General features: G+C 49.8%; 1 protein-coding gene across 6 annotated transcripts in view; it reads left to right on the plus strand.

Moving 5' to 3' along the window:
* Nucleotides 1-237: 237 nt before the first annotated feature.
* Nucleotides 238-20,412, plus strand: part of COL26A1 (collagen type XXVI alpha 1 chain) — a 177,729-nt gene continuing 157,554 nt past the window's right edge. For 2 of the 6 annotated variants that reach the window (XM_063402454.1, XM_063402455.1), the window contains exon 1: nucleotides 252-886. In XM_063402454.1, the coding sequence (XP_063258524.1) occupies nucleotides 735-886 (152 nt within the window). In that variant the 5' untranslated portion in view covers nucleotides 252-734. Of the gene's footprint in view, nucleotides 887-20,412 lie in introns of all 6 variants that reach the window. The other 4 variants (XM_063402450.1, XM_063402449.1, XM_063402453.1 and 1 more) reach the window with 4 other exon arrangements.

Below are 20,412 nucleotides of genomic sequence, written 5' to 3' on the forward strand. Positions count from 1 at the left end.
ACTTTCTCACTGCTTACTTTGTGAATGAAATGTCTTTAAATTATTTATTTTCTATTTTATCTGACTTCAGCAGAAGTTATCTGTGAACATGGCAGCAGGCACCAGCTTTGGGGTGTTTGGGCTGCACTGTTGGGCAGCGCGTTCCCTTCCCCCTGTCCCTCGGTTAACCGGGGAGACACACGGGCTTCTGCTGAGTGTCGGTGATGCCTTGGTTTGGGTGGGGACCGGGGCTCCCCGGGCGCTGCCTGCCCGCGGGTGCTGCCGGCAGTGCCGGGGCCGAGACGCAGCCCCGCGCGTTCCGTGTCCAGCGGGAGCGCGCCTCGTGTGCCCCGGGCCGGGCGCCCGCCCCCGGCAGCGGGGTCCGCGCCGGGCCTGGCAAGGGTTAACGCCGGAGCCCCACGCCCCCTTTGACGGAGTCGGGCCAACCTCGCCAAATTTGAAAAGGCATCCGGGGCTGAGTGTGCGCCCTGGGAGCATCGAGCCGCGCTGGCCCCGGACCCCCTGCGCGGGCAGCAGCCGCCGCCGCCGGGGCTCGGCTTGCCGAGGGTCGGGGCTTCCCTCTGGCAGCCGGAACAGCCATCCCCGTGTGCCCGGCACCCCGTGCTCCCCGCTCCCGGGGCTCCTCCGTGCCGTGGGATCCCGCCGTGACCCCGGCCGGGGGAGCACGGTGCGGCCCCGTGCCTGCCGCGCGGTGTAAGGGGGAGAGGGGGCAGGAAAAGCCCGTTCTAGCAAAAATGCAGCTCGCTCTTTTCTTGTCCTGGTGCTGCTGCCTGCATGGATGCGCGCTGGGCACGGGCTTCCTCTATCAATTCCCAGCATCAACCCTGCAGCACAACTACCCGGAGCAGAGCTCCGGCTCGCCGGGCAGCGGCTTCGCCAGTCGCCGGTGAGTAGGACCGGGTCTGCCTCCGGGCGAGGAGGCTGCGCCCCGCCGGTGGCTCCGGGAGCACGAACGGGCACGGCAGAGCCGCGGGCAGCGGTCCCTGGAGGGTGCAGGGCACGCTGGGCTGCTGCCCGCATCCTCAGTGGGGTGCGGGGCGCTCCCTACCTGCCCGCAGCAGCGTCCGCCTCCCGGGAGCGGCTGGGGAATCGAGGAGCTGGGCTTGGGTAAATGACACCCGCAGAGTCTCCCCCTGCCGCGCCCGGCCCGTCGGGGAGGGAAGGGAAGGGACCTTGCCGCTCTGCGTGTCCCTGCGCAGTGCGCAGCCGGAGCAGGAAAACCTCCCGAGCCGGGACACCGGGGATGCCGGCAGAGGGAACTGTTATAGCCCTCGGCTGCGAGGGGAAACTTGTTCAGCTCAACAAAGGAAAGCCCTTAATTACACATCTCTCTTCAAGAGCTGCAACTTCCAAGTAGCTGTTTAAAACCAAACCTCCCACTCTTCTCCTCTCCCCCCACCCCACTCCAATTTCTTATAAAGTTAATATAAATCAGGTTTGATTTACTGTATCTTACTGCTTCAGTAGAGCAAACAATTTAGGCTTCTCCCCCTCCCCTCTGTTTTCTCTGGGTATTTCTCTAGAGGTGAAACAGCTGTTCAGATGAATGAGCTGCACTGTATAAAGCAAGAGAGTGGCTTAACCTGATTCCAGTTGTTCTTGAATTTCACTTTTTTCTTTTCTTTTCTTTTCTTTTTCCCCCCAGTCATTCCCTTAAATGGGGACTTGAGATTTAATATTCAGAGCTCGTCCATCCTGTCTCTACCTCTTTCCCTGCTCCCTTGCTAATACCTAGTCTGCGTGAGTTGTGCTGCTGTGGAGGAGAGCCTCTGTTAGCAGTGCTTATTTGGCCTGGGGACTGGCAAAAGGCACGGACACCGTGGGTTTCCGTGTCGGAGGGGCGGGCAGCAGCCCTGTGCCTCGCATGGGGCTCCCATATGGTGCGGATTTCCCCTGGGGGGAGGTGGCTGTGTCCGCCGCGCTGTCAGACAGCCCTGGGGCTGCAGGGGGTGTGATGTTAAACTACAGCAACTGTCAAAGAGTTTTCTGCCTTTGTCAAAGGCAGAAAATTATAGGAGAGTAATGGGATAAACCTATCCCAGCTGGATCTCTTCCAAGGTACCCCCTTCCCAAAGCATGAGCCGCAATGAGAACCACATGTCATTTGTCTTACATATCTATTAGCCTGCAGATCTTTGTTCAGAGCTACCACGCTTACATGAGTGGGGACTCTGCTCACCAAAGACCTTCCCCAGTTCTCACTCTTGCACAGTTTTCCCATGCCTCAGTGGCCTGGATAGCTGATGCTTTGTCAGGGGAATGTGTCGCTCTCCAAGTCTATAAAGTGTTGTGTAAAACCACATAAACCTGATTTAAACAATGATGTTGGGGAAAGCTGGTAGATTTTTTAAAATTTATTTTTTATGTCCAATGGAACCTTGCCCTGGGAGACTCTCCCTCTCTAGTTTAATGCAGAAGGGGAGGTAAAAAAATTGAAGGGAGGAAAAAAATCACCAGTGGATGTTGTGTAAGAAAAATTCAAGTGCTCATTCAAATATCACACGTTGAAGCAATCTTCGTATGTTTTAACTTCCCCTTGAGTGGTGAAGTTTTGTTGTTGGCAAATGTCTAACAGCTTCACTTTCTGATGGGAAAATCTGTGTGGGAAAACTTTCCCCAGCCACAGTGTTGGACTTTTGAGGGAAGTCTCTTGCTGGGTGCAGTTTCAGGTTGGGATAGCTGGACTTTTCTGGATTTAGTATGGTCCATGATAGGACTGAGGTTTTTTGCTCCAAGTCTGACACTGATCTATGTGGGTGCAAAGCATTTTTCAAGGACTGAATCAGACTGGTATAGATGGGGTTTTATGTTGTTCAGTGGCCCTTTTGCCACTGAAACAGAGGATCTTGGTAGCACCTGAATTATGTGAAGCAACAGCAGCTCCATCACAGCAAAGCTTTCTGGCCTCTGCCCCAGAGAAGGTGTGGAGAAGACAAGATGGTGGGAAGGTAATTTCTATTAATGGCACTGTGTGGCCATTCTCACTTTCTCTTCTTCAGCCTTCCCAGTGTGTGCTTTGTCCAGTGACTTCTGGCACTTTTCTGAGTCAAAAATAAGCCTTGAAAGTTCGTGCTGCAGCTCCAGGTGTTGGTACATTGCAGCTCATACTGATGTGATGCTGTACAGTTGACAGGTTTCCTTGATACAGGACACACCATGTTTCTGCAGTTGTCTTTTCCTGTCCTTGATCAAAAAGTGATTGAGCTGTTTGGGAATCTGCTATCAATTTTCTAAAAATTAACTTGTCATAAGAGTTGTATTTCTCCAAGGGGAGAAGTTTCTGGAGTCCTTAGTGCTGATGCAGCCTTTGGTATCTAGGATGCAGGCTGGCTCAGGGATGGGCTCCTGAGGCTCTGAGGACTGCTGAACATGTTTTCTGCCAGAAAAATAAGGCCCTGAGCACTGTAAAAAGCTTGGGGTGGTGGTGAGGAGAAATTTGGAGGAAAAAATACAGTTATTCACATTCTTCAAAGTGAAGCCATGGAATACTTGTTCCATGAGGAATTATGTATTTTCTTTTTAAAATTAATATTCTAGCTTCTGGTTGGCTTCAGTTTGGTCTTGGTTATTAGACCAAAGACACTTGCAGTCTATCTTTGCGTGTACTTGAGCTGAACTTTTGATGTGCTAGTGACTGAAATCCAGGCAGCAGTGTCTGTTGGCATTGTGTAGACTGCAACAGCCTCACAATTTAGCTTGGAATTCCCATTCAGTGCATGCATTTTGAACTTGCTGCTGTGTTAAGGCAATGAATGGGAAGTGGGCCTTACTGGAAGCATAAGAATGGAGGGGCTGCCTGCCAAGGAGAAATTGTCCTCCAAGCTTTGAGAAGCTTTGCTAACTGAGTTAAGGGAAGCTTGTTCCCATGCTAGTAGCTCAGTTGTCAGCCTGCCTCTGTGTTAGTTGTCTTTGGGGTTGGTGTTCTCCCAACTCCTCATTCTATTTTCCTGTACTTTCTAATTAGTCATGCATTGAGTCCTTGTGAACTTAATTGTGGGAGTCAGGAACTTCTGACAATTAGATGCAGGGCTTAGACTGGAAACCTCTTTGGATGAGAAGTTGAGATGACTGAAAGAAAAATCCCAGAACATGAACCCCAAAGCAATGTAGGATGGTAATTTTTTTTTACTGGGATCGTTACAGTACCATCACAAAACCCCTCTGGGGTGGATGCAAGTCCAGCTGTAGCAGTTAGGCCTTCAAAACACTCTTCAGCCTAAAAACTTCTTCCTGTTAATGAACATTAGAACCATGATGTTACAAATAACAGGAATGTACAAACAGGTATTGTTATTCACATTCTACTGGTAATTGCACATTTGGTCAGAGTAATTCCTGCTGTAGTGCTTCCTACAGCAGTGATGTTTCTTGAGGATGGGTATTGTGAGGAAAGTTATATCTCATAGCTATAAGTGCAATATTTGGTTGCCAGAGGCAGAGGCTTTGACATGGAAAGCCAAGTAACCTTTAGCCATTTCATGTTGTGACCCAGAGCACAGCCCAGGAGAGTGACACCTGGGTTCCAGTTCCTTCTCTACCAATGGTTTACTTCATATCAGAGGGGAAATCACTTTGCCACGGATTCCATGGGATAGTTAAACATGCTCTCTGAGCTGCCTTGACATGGGAATGATATTTAAACAGACCTCAGCTCTCCAGTACTGCAGCTTGTCTTGCTTCCCTGAGAAACCCAAAGTGTTGATGCTTGAAATACATTGTTAATTATTCCTTGAGGCTACCAGTTTCCTAACAGGTCACTTGAATGTCTGGCTCTCAAGGTCAGGATGTCTGTGTGGACCTCTTGTAGGAAGATGTGTTCTGTCCAGAATAACTGCCTGTGTTTTGCCTGGCCCTACAACTCCATCTGTGCTGGGCTGGGAATGACCTTCCCCAGCACAACTGAGCTGTAATATAGCAATCTCCAGCCTCTTAGGTGAGGTTTTAATTCTTTTAAGTAACTGTGGGTCTCTTTATGTGATAGAAGCCTGTTCCTAATATTAAAAGGTCATCTATGAATAAGTATCCCTATTTACGCAGTCTGTCAGAAAGATTTCAGAATGTGTATCTGGAGTTTTCCTGATGGATTTTTATTAATTCTCTCCTCACTAGAAAAAGATGACTTGAACCTTATTTCAGCCTCAAATTCTGAACCTCTCGTGACTCTTAAGTGGGTGTGGAATACAAAACTATACATATTGGCCAAATGTGGTTCTCTCTCCTTTTAGTGACAGGATCTTGCTCTCTGAGTCATTTTCTCCATCACCTAATTGTCTGCTCATTGCCTGAGCTCCCTGGTTTGCTGTGGACTGTGAGGATGTCAGGCAGACAAACTGGGATTTGTGTCACGCTGAGTCCTGTGCTCTAATTCCGCTTTGAAGTGCCTGACCCAGGTAAAGAGGTCAGAAGGTCTTGAGCTCATCACCAGGCCCTGGAACTATCTGCTGTTTGTTCCCTGGGCTCTGCAGCCAGATGATCTTCATCTGACTCGTGGGGTTCAGGGTGTAACTTTGCAATGCAATTAGCAGTGGAGCCAATGGTAGTCTAAGGGTCTGGTGACACTGGAATGGCTTTGAAATACCAGATGTGATTGTAGCTACTGCGGTAAATTGTATTTCTGTAGGAAGTCTACTGTCCTGCCTTTCCAGCTGCTTGTGTGAATAATTTCCTCTTAGGTAGGTTTCATTTACCAGCTTGAGAGGAAAAAACAAAGGGAGCAGAAAGGCAAAACAATGGGTGCCAGTGAACTTGTGCTCGCCTTGGATAAATTAACAAATGTTTTTTTCAATAGTCCTTATTTTTTAGCTTTCTCAAAGTTGAGCTTCTTAGGGTGCTAAAGTGCTGGTGGAAACAGGTCAGGTTAAAAATGTCACAGCTTTGCTTGGGGAGTGGTTCTGTGACACTGGGGTCATAGAATATTTACTCACATCTTTATTTTGTTACGCTGTGTCTTGGTAAAGGGGGAAAAATGAAGAATAACTTTCAGATAAGGATGAAGAACTGAAAGCATAGAGTGCTTTAGGTCTTCTGGGTCAGGGTAGTGGACTCTTTCCTGCATCAGACCTCCAGCTTGTCTGGAAATGTTACTGATTCATAAAGCATAGATGCCTTTCCTGTAGGATAATACAAAAATTAATCCAACTGCATTTCTGAAATATGCACAAAGCTCTCAACTCAATTTTAATTAGGCAGATCTAGACAGTGCTTAAATTTACTTCCACTGAGGCATAATGTTTATTTTGAATCTTTGAGCATACAGCCAGCCTGTGCCAACTTAGATATCACAAAGATTCTGTTGAGGATAATAGCTGCAAATTGGAAAAAAGACCAATGCTACTAATGTGGTCACTGTCCTACATTTTCCAGCTTTTTATATAGCTGAATAATAGTAAATCTCTTAATGTAAATATGCATAGTGTAGCACTCATCTGAATTAGAGTCTGTCGCGGTGCCGCTACTAAGCCCCTTGGCTTCACCCCGAGCCAGCCCAGGCACCGGAGCAAGCGGAATCCGAGCCGCCCCTCAGCGGAACGAAGGGGTCAGCCCTGTGGGTTCTTGACCCTGGGAGAGACCTGAACGGCAGTAGGATAACTGAAGCGACGCGCTAAGAGCGAGAAAGGAGGATCCAGCCAGCCAGAGAAACCACAACTTTAATCCAACATAGCACTGTCCAGACCGAAGTGGAACCAGGCTGAACTGGATCCCGAACAAAGAAATGCACCAGCTTATATGCTTTCGGGGTAGGGGAGGAGAAATGGGAGTCCCTCTTTGCGGCAACCAATGGAACCTTGACACTTGGGAGATAAGGGGAAGGGTTGCAAGCCTTGAACCAGTTAGGGGATAGGGGAGGGATAACACAGTGGCGGGAAGAGGGGAAAAGGTAACATGTGACCAAGGGGAACTTATGAATTTCAATTAAGGGGGGGTGTACAGAACATACAACATTGTGCAGAACATACAATATAGGACCCACCAGCCTTTCATCTTTTCCACATATCTAAATCCTTCCTACTTGGTAAACCACCCATGTATCTTTCAACTTCTCTCTGCCTCAAAACCCTCTTTCCTATATCCTTCTTTCCCTTGTCACAGTCCTTCACAGCACCTGCTTGTTCCTGCTTACACTGTCCCAACTTTCTTTGTGGAGTCCAACTGAGGTTTAACATACTGAAATGGGGAAAGTCCAACCATCCACACCACCACATCTCCCCCTTTTCTTTTATTTTTGACCCTGTGAGTTCTATCTCAGATATCCGAATTGAGGGGGGTCCACCAGGTGTTCAGAACGTGGGTATGATTCTGCAAACCACTGCTGTTGAGTAGGCCATTGTTCTCGAGGAAAGCTGCGCACTTCTTCCACGATGATTTCAAGCTGTTCAGCCTGCTCGTCCTCATCAACGAAGCTTTCCTCCTCCTCCTTGAACACTTCTGGGCCTACTTCAACGGCTACTCGGTGGACTTCAGCTTTGAGTGGTGATGTGGAGGAAGAAATCAAATTCTGCAACATCTTTTTCATTAGTCCAAGGCTGGCAATAGCAACAAAAAGCACAAAAACAATTAACAGAACAGTTCTAAGAATCGATCCCGTCCAACCCGAGATCCCCCATCCCTTGAACAAATTACTGAGCCAGTCCCCGTATTCTTGCTTGATGTCTCCTATCATGTTTTCCATTTGTTTGAGTGCCTCGCGAGTCCCCTTGGCCCTAGATGTCAAATTAAAGCAGCAGAGCCCCTCAAACTCCTCACACGAGTGACCGTGGAGGAGCAGGAGGTAATCGATGGCTGCACGATTCTGGAGGGTTGCCTGCCTCGTAATTTCCTCATCTTTCAGGAGGTTTGATAGGGCCCTAGAAGTCAAACGGGATTGCTTAGCTACCCAACATTCCAAATGGCCTAATTCTCCGAGGGTCTTAGCAATGGCGACCCACGGCGCAAATACTGTGATTGCGATGCCTTTAGATCTGCTCCAATGGATAATTTCCTCATCGCAATCGTCTGCCAATTTTTTGAGAGAGTAGTCTTCTCTCTTCTTTCTAGAGTGTGCCAATAGATGTGCACCATTTGTAGAATTTTGTGTAACCCAATCCAAAATTTGTGATTTGTTGGGTGAAAACAATCCGAGGGTCCCAAAGGTGCACGGGCCTCCGGAGAGGTGAGAGGGGATACCTGCCCATGCGTGGTCTCCGCAAATCAAGAATGTTCCCCTAGGAAGCTGGCGGGGATGGGCAAAGACTTGGGCTGATTTTTGGGGAGGGATTGGAGGATAACTAAAGGACACAGCGTTACACCAATGAGTATTAAAATGGGCTTTGGAGGAGACAAAATGACGGTGGTGACGCTGGACGTGGTCGTTGCGGATATGAAAACAAGATTCGGCTCTGGCGGAACCTAGAAGCTCCAGCTCCTGAGGCTCGTTTTCTAACTTTGGAAGACTTTTAATATAATTGTACCACGCGACGATGTAATGGGCATGCTTTAGGTTATGCTCCATTTTAGCAGCTTCTTGTCTAAGTTTTTGAGCATAACCTAGAAGCATCTTGGGCATCTCACGATCTTTAAATGGGATCCCCACGAGGCAGGATGCCATGGGATTCGCGGCACTCGCTTGGTTGAGACATATGTGGTCTTGGCCCAGTGATTTGGCCAAGACAGCCCAGACGTTCTGTTGTGGCTGGGGGACGAGCCACGCCTGGGCGATGGTCAGGAGACTGGCGAAGAGGACGGCTGAACTGATGACAGTCTTGGCGCTCATGGTTGGACGGATCTAAACAGAAACTCAGAAAAACAAATCGTTACAAAGTGGGAAATCACAGAAAAAGGGGTCCTCCCAGCCTTCTGACTGCTCCTCCTCTTCCTCTGAGTCACTGGACTCACGCCTTCTGCGGCGGAGAGCCGCGGAGGCGACTTGAGGCTTTTCGTTTTCTCGGACTTTTGTTTTTCTTTCGATATAAGGCTTTACCCATCTGGAGGGTATCCACTTCGGCCCGGCATCAGTGGAGACGCAGGCGTACCCGCGCCCCCACGTCAAAAGCGTCAGTGGACCCTCCACTTTCCCTGTTTCGGGAAACCTTACGGTCACCGGCGGATGCTGCTCACTCAGGTCCCAGTCGCGGTTGCTATTGAAATGCCGCACAACGGGCGGATCTGGTTTTTCATAAGAACAATTTAGGAAATTTAACACATAAAGTGCCCTTGCCAATCTGATTGATGGAGTTTCAACCTTCAGGACTGGTCTTTGCTGTTGAAGGACCCGTTTGACGTTCTGATGGGTCCTTTCAACAATGGCCTGACCCGTGGGGGAGTGAGGGATGCCCGTTTTATGCTCAACTCCCCATTGCTGCAGGAAATCTGCAAGCTCCCTGGAAGTATACGCAGGGCCATTATCTGTTTTAATTTCCTTGGGGATGCCCATGAAAGAGAAGGCCTGAATGAGGTGTTGGATGACGTGGGAGGCCTTCTCCCCTGCGTGTGCGGAGGCATAGACTACACCCGAGAAGGTATCAACGGACACATGCACGTACCGGAGCCTCCCGAACGCCGCCACATGGGTGACGTCGGTCTGCCAGATTTCACAACTTCCCAGCCCTCTGGGATTGACTCCGGCGTGCATGGTCGGCACGGAGTGGGATTGACACGATGGGCACGAAGCCACAATCGCCCTGGCCTGTTGCCGGGTGATACGAAATCGGCGGACCAGGGCTGGTGCATTTTGATGGAACAAAGCATGGCTGAGCTGTGCCTGTTGAAATATGTCAGGCAGTGGGGTCTTTGTCACAGGAGCAGCGAGAGCATCTGCTCTCCTGTTGCCCTCTGCAACAAACCCTGGCAAATCGGTGTGCGACCTTGTGTGCATCACGTAGAAGGGGTGCTCTCGGTGGGACACAAGCTTTATAAGCTTCGAGAGCTGCGCATAAAGCGCGTCGTTGGAAACCTGCTGTAATACTGCCTGATCAGCTCTGGACACTACCCCTGTAACATAGGCAGAGTCGGTAACTATGTTTAGCGGTCCGGGAAATCTCTCTAATGCCCTGACGACTGCGGCCAACTCAGCGACTTGAGGCGAACCCTCAACGATTTCAACATCACTGTCCCACTGCTGAGTTTCGGGATCCTCCCAGGTCATCACTGACCTGTGAGAAGCCCCGGACGCGTCTGTAAAAACGGTCAAGGCCTGGAGTGGTTTTACACTTCGGACACTCCTCAATGCCAATTCAAAATTTCCATCCAGATTGAACAATTTGTGGGCCGGCCGATGAATTGAAATTTGGCCCGTAAAAGAGTCCAGAGCGAATTGTAGAGCTTCGTTATTTTGAAGCAGAGTTTCCAACATGGGTTTGGTGATCTGGCCCGAGGATAATTTGATGGGGAGATGGATGCACTCAAAGTCACAACCGGCCAACTCGCAAAGGCGCGTACGTGCCTTGCGGATCAGCTCAGCCATGATTTCTTGTGGCCTCGTAAGTCTCTTGGGCCGGTGGTGGCTAAGAAAGACCCACTCTATGATCAGCAGTGGATCTCTCCCCCCGTGGCCCTTGGTGTCATGCTGTGTGGTGTTCGAATCCCACTGAAAAATGACCCCAAAAAGATGCGGGAGCTTACCCAGCACCACAAACCGAAAGGGTAAGCCGGGGTCACATCTGTGCGCCTGGCGTGATGACAACGCCTGTTGTACCTTCTCCAGTGCTTTCCTTGCCTCCGCGGTGAGCGCCCTGGGAGAGCTAAGCTCATCTCCCCCCTTCAATAAATCGAAGAGGGGTGCCAGGTCCTCCGTGGAGAGACCCAGCCAGGGCCTCACCCAATTCAACTCTCCGCAGAGTCGATGGACATCCGCAAGGGTCCGGACTGATGTCCGGATAGCCAATTTTTGGGGAACAATGGTCCGCCGTCCGATTTCCAGCCCCAGGTATTTCCAGGGTGGCATCCGCTGAATTTTCTCTGCTTGCAGCTCAAACCCTGCAGCAACTAACAAATCTGTTACGCGTGTGAGGACTCTATCCAGTTCGCTTGTTGTTGGGGCGCAAATGAGGATATCATCCATGTAATGGTGGATGATAACCTCCTCCGCGGCTGCGCGCACAGGACGCAGCAAGGAAGAGACGTACAGCTGGCACATCACCGGGGAGTTCTTCATACCTTGGGGAAGAGCCCTCCAGTGATACCTCTTCCTTGGGGCCGCTCGGTTGATGGTAGGCACCGAGAAGGCAAAACGCGGTGCGTCATCCGGATGTAGGGGAATTTGGAAGAAGCAATCCTTCAGATCAATAACTGCCAGATTCCAATTTCGGGGCAGCATGGCAGGGGATGGCATTCCTGGTTGGAGGGATCCCATGTCCTCTATAACGTTATTAATTTGTCGAAGGTCGTGAAGGAGGCGCCAGCGCCTTCCGTCACTCTTTCGAATGACGAAGACGGGCGAGTTCCAGGGGGAATTCGTTTCCACGATATTACCCTTCTGTAACTGCTCCTCCACGAGCTCCTCGAGCGCCTTTAATTTCTCCTTGGATAGCGGCCACTGGTCAACCCACACTGGATTATCCGTTTTCCAATTCAGTTTGAGGATTGGGCGCTCCTCAGTGACCGCTAGGCAAAAAACCTGAGGGGGGTCTGGGATACTAATTGTGACCCCCCATTGAGACATGAGCTCCCTACCAAGCAGGGGCCGTTCATATTTGCAAACGAAAGGGCGCGTATATGCCAATTGCCCTTTCGGCCCCGTGAATTTCACCATGCGCGCTGATCTCTTAGCCGATTGAAAACCCCCTACTCCGGAGATATTCGCCGGCGCGTCCTCCAAGGCCCAATGTGACGGCCACTCCCGGGTGGGAATGACCGTGACATCCGCTCCTGTGTCAAAAAGAAGACCTTTATTAACGGACTCATCCCCAATGGACATCGTACATTGTATTATAGGTTTTTCTTCTGTGATCCGATGCACTGCGTTGACTGAAAGTGGCCTTTCCTCAGGGTAAACCTGATATTGATCTGGCCTGGTGTGTGGAATTGCCTGGGCCACTATTTGTCCCTTTGGGTGGAAAGCTGGGGGATGAGTGGAACGCAGCCAGACATTGAGGAACCTGGGGTCACCCTTATAGGTCCCCGGGTATACCTCAATGTCTTGCGGAGTGTATTTACAGTCCCCAACAACAATGAACTTACCTTTCCTTTGAAACGGCCAGTCCAGAAGGTCTTCGCAATCCACGCGAACTGGGTACCAGCTGGTATCTCTGAGGTGCGCACTGTGAGTGAGCCTCAACCTGTAAGGTTTACAAAATGATGTTAACGTCAAGTCCGGGAAAGTTCCCTCCTGGGAAGGGTAAAGGAAATGCCAGTCCGAGATAGTTGTCTTGGTCCAGTGACCCCCAAAGGCGTTGACTGCCTTCTCTTCTGCACTGCCCACCCTGTTGGGGTCATCATGCCGGGTGGGCCCGCACTCCCCCCCTAGTTTTTTGAATTGTGTTCGGAGTCCTCCTGCTGCGGCCGAGGCTTTGCCAGCAAGTTATGCGGGCATTGGCTCACAAAATGCCCTTTTTCATGGCAGAGGTAGCACTCGACCCGTGCTCTGGCTGGGTTCGACGCTGCCAGCTTGCGAGCTTGTGGGCGACGAAGAGTCGCATCTTCCGCAGCATGCACCTGCCGAGTTCCCTGCTTGCTTGCGGTGGTCATATGTTGAAGCAGGAAAGGGACCTTTTGCTGGCAAACTTGCAGCATCACCTGTAGAGTCCGTGGGGGTTCTGGAGGGAGACTTAAAATCGCTTGTTTGCATACATTATTAGCATTAGCAAAAACAATCTCCTCCAAAATTCTCTTACGGGCGAGCCCGTCTGTTACTTGTATTTCTAAAGCTCTAGTCATCTTGTCCACGAAATCTACAAATGATTCTGTGTCCCCTTGCCTAATCTGGGTGAACGGCGGCAGGGGTGCACGAGGCTGCATCGTGAAAAAGGCTTTGCAGGCCAGGTCTCGCACCCTAGGCAAAACTGCTGGTGGAATGAGCAGTGCCTGAACTTGAGGGGACTCGAAGGAACTTTCTCCTCCCAGCAATTCAACAGTAAGGGGATTACCTCCCTCATCAATTGCTGGGAGTGGCAGGTGCGGCAGCTCTTCCCGCAGGGCTTGCCTAAATGCAGCAAGCCATAATTCAAATTCAGCCGGTGTCATCAGGCAAGAAAATAATTGCTTTAAGTCTGCAGGAAGGGTTGTCGCAGCTGCTAGGTCTGCCTGAAGGAGGCCGCGGAAGTACGGGCTCTCTCTCCCAAATTCTTTGTGCGCCTTACATAAATCTCGAATTATAGTTTGTGAAAATGGCTGCCAATTCGGTTTAGGGTCGCCACCCCCGCGAGCCCTTCGGTAGGTGACAGGTGCAGCTGAGAGATGCACTTCCTGGTTTCCATCGCTGTTGTCTTCCGGTTCCCTACCGTGGGAACCGGAAGAGGCAGCGTGGGAACTACCATTCCAAGATGGCCTCCTTCCGGGGTGGGGAGAAGTGCCTGGCTCCGCCCCTAGGGCGGGCCAGGGGGCAGGAGTGGGAGGAGTGTCAGCGTGGGAAAAGGGAGGGACCGAAGGCGGGGTTTGGGCGGCCACAAAGGGAGGAGACATCGGGTATGTGGGAGGAGCCATGGGTGGAGCAAGGGAGGGAACAGAGGGGGCGGGTGTGGGAGGGACCAAGGGGTAAAATGGGTTGGGCAGATAAAAGGGGTTGGGCGGGCATGAAGGGGTTGGGTCAAGGAAGGGATTGAATTTCGGGGGAGGGGGACGCGGGGGAGGGGTAGGAGAACGGCGCGAACGGGCGCCATCTTGTGTGTCGCAGGCGCCATCTTGTGGCTCCTGTGACGCAGCAAGATTAAATCTAACTTTTGGTCGATACCGTGGGGAGACAGGGGAAGGGCTGCGTCCCCGGGCCGCTTGTCCAGGGCGACCCGAGGATTCCTCAGCAGTCCGGACAAGACTGCTGAGGCTGGGGGACCGGGAGTTCTGGCGAGAGCCTGGGCTGGCAGACCTAGGGTCTGCGGCTCTCCTCAGAATTCCCTTCCGAGGAACACGGGGATTGGGAGAAGGGGAACGGGAAACTGGGGCGGGCGGTCGCGTTGGCTTTTCATGCAGGGGAGAGCTGTTAGCGATCGTTTTAAATTTGACAATCAAAAACATAAAATCTTGGGGACATTTATCCGAATTGGCCGCCTTTTTTTCGATCGCCTCCCAGTAACGGGGGTTCCTTACAAGCTCCTCAGACGTGTTACTGAACTGCACGGAAAGCCACCGCACCAGCCTTTTTAACGAACCGCGGGAGAACTGAACCTTGTTCTCCTCCAAAACTCTAACAAGAACATAATAAACTCCTTTCTGGGTGGTCGAAAGCGAGGCACCCATCTCGCCGGTGTTGAAAAACCACCCTCACCCAAGACCGGACCAACTAAATCTCAAACAGAAAACCGTAACTGCCGCAACTTAAAAACCGGGCAACCCTGCACTCGCTAAAGCCACCGATCCTCCCGGCGCGCGGCACGCGCAACGTCCCCAAAAACCCGACTCTCCCCCAGCTCCGAGCCTCCCTCGAGAGCTGGCAGGAGCACTCGAACGAAACAAACCCGAACGAAAAGAACTAAAAACCGCCTGGGCACGACCAAACCGGGAGCGAAAACGAAAGCGTTAACCCCCCGGTCCTGCGCAGACTTCTCCTCGGAGCCCTCCCCCGTGGCTTGGAGAGGGGGTCCTGATCGCGTGCCCCCGACGGAGGGTACTTACCTGCGGTCTTGGGGAACCCTCAGCGCACAGAAGACTTCGCCGGGAGTGCTGCCGACGAAGCTACCTCCTGGATCTGCGAGGAGCGCTCCTCCGAAGAGGCTGCTCGACTCGCAGCGGTGGGACCGCCCTGGATCTGAAACTCTTCGGTGCTCGCGCCTGGTGCGAGCACCGCCAATCCTCACGGGGACCACAAAGAGGGAAGACAAGAGCCTCCACGGAAACTCAAGGCTTCTCCTCAGGGTCCCATCTGGGGTGCCAGCCACCTGTCGCGGTGCCGCTACTAAGCCCCTTGGCTTCACCCCGAGCCAGCCCAGGCACCGGAGCAAGCGGAATCCGAGCCGCCCCTCAGCGGAACGAAGGGGTCAGCCCTGTGGGTTCTTGACCCTGGGAGAGACCTGAACGGCAGTAGGATAACTGAAGCGACGCGCTAAGAGCGAGAAAGGAGGATCCAGCCAGCCAGAGAAACCACAACTTTAATCCAACATAGCACTGTCCAGACCGAAGTGGAACCAGGCTGAACTGGATCCCGAACAAAGAAATGCACCAGCTTATATGCTTTCGGGGTAGGGGAGGAGAAATGGGAGTCCCTCTTTGCGGCAACCAATGGAACCTTGACACTTGGGAGATAAGGGGAAGGGTTGCAAGCCTTGAACCAGTTAGGGGATAGGGGAGGGATAACACAGTGGCGGGAAGAGGGGAAAAGGTAACATGTGACCAAGGGGAACTTATGAATTTCAATTAAGGGGGGGTGTACAGAACATACAACATTGTGCAGAACATACAATATAGGACCCACCAGCCTTTCATCTTTTCCACATATCTAAATCCTTCCTACTTGGTAAACCACCCATGTATCTTTCAACTTCTCTCTGCCTCAAAACCCTCTTTCCTATATCCTTCTTTCCCTTGTCACAGTCCTTCACAGCACCTGCTTGTTCCTGCTTACACTGTCCCAACTTTCTTTGTGGAGTCCAACTGAGGTTTAACATACTGAAATGGGGAAAGTCCAACCATCCACACCACCACAAGAGTCCTTAATGCTGCAGAAACCAGCAAGAGTAGGATCTGTGATATTGTTCCTTGTTGGTTTTGTTCCTTGCCTCCTTTTCTTTGGAGAAATGGTTGTTTGTTGATGTGTAATTTATTACATGATTTAGATGCTTTGGCTGGTTTTGACAAGTGGTGTTTTCCCCCTCTTGGAATTGAACAGATGTGTAAGTGAAGAGTGTGCTTGGGTGGAAGTACTGCCTGCAATGTTTAGGCCTTGCTGTTTGAAAATAGCTGAATCTTTTGGGGAGGACCAACAAATAGGAGGCTGTTTCAGATTTCAGACTCCTTTTCCACCTCTAAAGCTGGGAAATCATATTTCTGGCAAAGAAAGAAGCCTCTTCCATCTGTCTAGAAATGGCTTTCACCCAGAGGCCCACACAGTGGATGCCTCTGAGACAAAAGCTGCAGGCAGCTTCACAATGTTTCATGTTTGGAACAGGTTGGTCTCCTCTTCCATATCGATGTAGTTTATCTGTACAAGAGAATCTGCCACTCAGAATCATAATAGTTGATTCTGAAACTGAGAAGAGAAGGTATCTGTGAGATTTTGTTATTTAGGACTCTTCCCTTTACTTCTGTGGCTTGCTTTGTGTCTCCTGTCCATCCTCCCAGAGCTGAGTAAGGCTGTTCTTATCCAGCCACCTGCCTTTGTGCTGAGCAAACAAACCATCTGTCAAAACATTAAAGCTAAAAGTGAGGTACCACTGCATAGAAGGGACCAATTCATGTCCAATATTGACATCAGGTTATGTAGTCAGATGTCTTTTTAATCAATTCCACTTTTTCTGCCCCTAGGAACTGGGTGGAAGTGATATTCTTTGCAGCATTTGTGCTGGATACAGGCATGTGTTTGCTCAGAGCATCTCAGAAATGCCAGTGCAGTGAAATCATGAGGCAGGGGAGTATTCCCTGGATGTGGTTGTGTAACCAAGTTATACTGAGTCTGTAGAGTTAAGAACAGGTCCAGTTCTGTTTCTTCTGGATGTCCCCCCACCTCTTCTGTGTGTATATGTGTGCTCTGCAGAGGAGGTGTGTTTGTCTCTGCAGATGGACAAGACTCTTGATTCCTGATTTCTGCTTTTTAATGGAATAAAAAGACCAAGGACATGGAAAGAGTGTGCCTTATAAAGATAGTATAGGACATGGTGTTTCATGAAAGATGCCTGTTTCATTCAAGAGCAGTTTTAGGGGTGGACTGTGAGGCGGGAAGCACAGTAAATTTGGTTGCAGGACCTGAGTATTAAGGTTCTTGGTCCTCTGTGGAGAAATGGGAACAGGATGCCCCTCACCCTGTGCATGTTGGATGTTAGAGCTGTTTCAGACTAAGAAAAGGCAGCTGCATAGGTGCTAAATGAGCTAAGTACTCCTTTTGCCCTCTTGGGATGACCTTGTGAGATGGAGCTGCTCACTTAGGGCACTACACAAAAACTCCCCTTCTTGCCCTTGGCTCGTTTTATGGCTGGGGTCAATCAACATCTGCTTTTCCCCTACAGGACTTTGCATAGTTGTTCAGGAGTGTGGTGCTGGGAGCTCTCAGCTTGGTTTGAGCTGCTGCTCCTGGGGAAGGGCTGGGGGCAGATGGGCTGGGGGATGGATGACATAATGTCTCTGTGCTGGGCTCCTGTTGGCCCGGGGTGGCGGTGCTTGCTGGGGTGTGGTAGCCCTGAACGGAAGGGCAGACATTTCTTTTTTGCTGTGTGCTGCTTAGGCCTTATTAAACTCAGATGTTTCTAACCCCTTCCTCCGGGCTCTCATTATTGCCATAAACACAGCAGAGCACAGGGAGCTTTTTCAAATCCTCATTTGAGGCAGCAATGGGTGACAGCTCTCCCCACATGAATTTAACACTTCAACCCGAGGGAGATTCTGCCTGTGTTTTCCCTAAAGAAAAAGACTTTTTCATCTGATGCCACTCCTCTTGTTCCTGCCTTGGGTTGCTTGGCTTCCTGGCTTTCTTCTTGCCTGATTCTGTCTTGTGCTTCCCCAGAACCCGTCTGGTTTCTATAGCCCTGCTCAATCTGGGCTGTCTGGCTGCTTGTCTCATCACTGTATCTTGTTCAAATATTGAGTTGTTTGCATTTTCAGTGGCAGTGAAAGCCACACCAGCTAAAATAAGGTTTCTGTTGCTGTGCTAGGATGAGTCGAAAAGGCTCTCCTAGAAGAAACACCTGGATCAGCTGGTCTTTATCTCAGCTGTATCTGTTCCAGATTTACTGTGTGCCTCTGACAGAAAATTGTATTTCAGCTTTCTGTGGGGGGAGAAAGAGAGGAGAGATTGCCATGGTAACAGGACCTTAGATGCTTTCTACCTATGAACCACAACTTCACCCAGCATGAGCTACTGTACCCCTGTGGGGGAACTTAGGAATCCTTGGTATCTCTGAATACAACCCACTAACTTTGAGGTAAATCCAGGCTATTTATAACCTCCTTGTACGCAGTTCTCCAAGGACTGTATCCATTGCAAATCTACTTAGGAGTCTCAAATATCTGTCCATTTAATATAATTCTTCTTTGAGCTGAGAAATTCTTGGCCCAGTTGAGGTATCAGAGCTGCTCGGTGTATGGCTTTGGCTTAGTAAAAGCTGTGTTCCTGCAAGATCTCTGATGGTCTCTCTCAGATCATCTCTATGACTTGTTCTTGTGACTTTTGTGTCTCGCTCCAGTCTTGTGTTGTCCCTTATTGTAAATTGAGCTAAAGAGCTCTTGACAGAGAGCTAGACAGAACAGGCTATGGCAGATGTGAGGAGGTCATTGCCATTCTGATGCTGTATTTAGTCACTGGGTGCTGAGTTTCCTGTTGAAATTTAGGCTATCCTAACACCCTTCAAGATGAGCTACCTTGTTGCAAGGTTCTCAAAATCTGGTTCCCTTGAGTCTCTGGCTTGGTTTAAATTGCCCTTCTAAAGTTTCTGGCATGTGGGGAGGTACAGAGAGCTTTTCTCCATTGTGATTCTACATCTCCAAGAAAACACTGATTTAATTACTGGTCACTGTAGATTTGAGGTGAACTTTTTAATGCAGCTTTTAATAAACTTAGAGTTAAAATGGCAGCGCCCCTGAGAGCTGAGCTGTCAGCTTGTGTCTGTCACTGGCACCAGCAGTACAGGACAGAGAAAATCTGATATGCTTAAGCTTCAGTATTTCAACATGGCAAACCCTGCTAACCTAAACACTGAGGGGGGAGCTGCATTCTTTGCTATGCCTAATCTCTGTATTTTGTTAAACATGCATTCCTGCCAGAACTTTATTGGACAGAACAATAGTGACCAGCTGGGCAAGTGACCCTGGCTTTTCTGGTCGGCAGAGGAATTCAGCATCTGAGAAGTTCAGATTCTCATGTGCAGCTTAAAGTGATCTGGATTTAGTTGCTTTTAATTATTAGCTGGCTGATTCATAAGGCTTTGTTTTCCACCCTCTTTCCCAAGACAAAGACTGTTTCCTTAAATGCTCAATATATATTCTATAGAGCAGCACAGAGTCTGGGAACTGAGACTTGCAAGCTTTCTCTCTCTTTTCTTTCCCCTAAATAAAATGGGAATAGTAATACTTCCCTTCATGTAAAGGAAGGCTCTGGGGAGTATTTCACGAGGGTGTGGTTATATCTTAGAGGCAAAGCTACAAAATCCAAAGTATTGTATATGAATTTATGCCGAAGTTTATAATAAATCTGTGAATGATAATACTTGGCTCTTGTATAAACTTCCACTCTTACAGAATAGAGGTCATTGTGCTCCCTGCTTACTGCACCTCTCCGAGTCTGAATGACTGAAATTGGTCTTTGGGAGTAAGCCCTTGCCTGAGCTCTGCACAGGAGGATTAGTTTGAAGGGGATGCTGAGGGGTGGCGGCAGAGGGAGGTGCTGAGCAGGGCAGACTGGACTGACCAGTAGCAGAGGGTGATGGCACAGGCTGAGGGGCTTTCCTGTCCCCAGGGTGTTTTTTGGGAGCCTGGATGTGGACATACCTTTAGAAGCAGCACTGACTGCACAAACGCCTGTGGCAGTGGGTGTGACCCAGGAGCACCAGCCTTGGAGCAAAGGCACCTCTGGGCTGTGATGCTGCAAACTTCCCCCGTTCCTGTCTGAAGCAGAGCAGAGAGCAAAAAGGCAGATTGGCTCTGTAGGATGTTACAGTGCTTGGCTTAACGCTGCTGTAAATCAGCATAACCTGCAGCAAAAGCTATGGCCTCCCTGCAGTGTATTTCAGGATACAGCACCGAGCCAAAGGGTTTAAACTATCACACAGTAAAATGCTGTCTCTGGGGCAGCTGTTACTGGAAGTCACTAATGTATATCACAAATGATACAAAAATTTTGGATTACACAGTGGTAGGAATTCTTAGGCTGTCGGCCTGTGGATAAGCTTTGAATGAGTGTGCATTGCAAGCAGAAATAATAGGCTCTCATATTGCCAAGCACTAGAAAAATACTTGAGGCTCAATACTGTAATTAAAAGTCTGCTAAAACCCTTGCAAGACCTCTGCAACCAAACCCATTGTAAATTTATTTCAAGAACCTCAGCAACATACTAATTTTCTTGGGTAATGTCCTTTGAAACAATCAAGCTCTCTAATTATGTCTGTCAGGCCTTGCCAAGTGGTTCTTGGCATTTGAACTAGAAG

This window comes from Prinia subflava, chromosome 8 (genome assembly GCF_021018805.1).
Source record: "Prinia subflava isolate CZ2003 ecotype Zambia chromosome 8, Cam_Psub_1.2, whole genome shotgun sequence".
NCBI classification, from domain to species: Eukaryota; Metazoa; Chordata; class Aves; order Passeriformes; family Cisticolidae; genus Prinia; species Prinia subflava.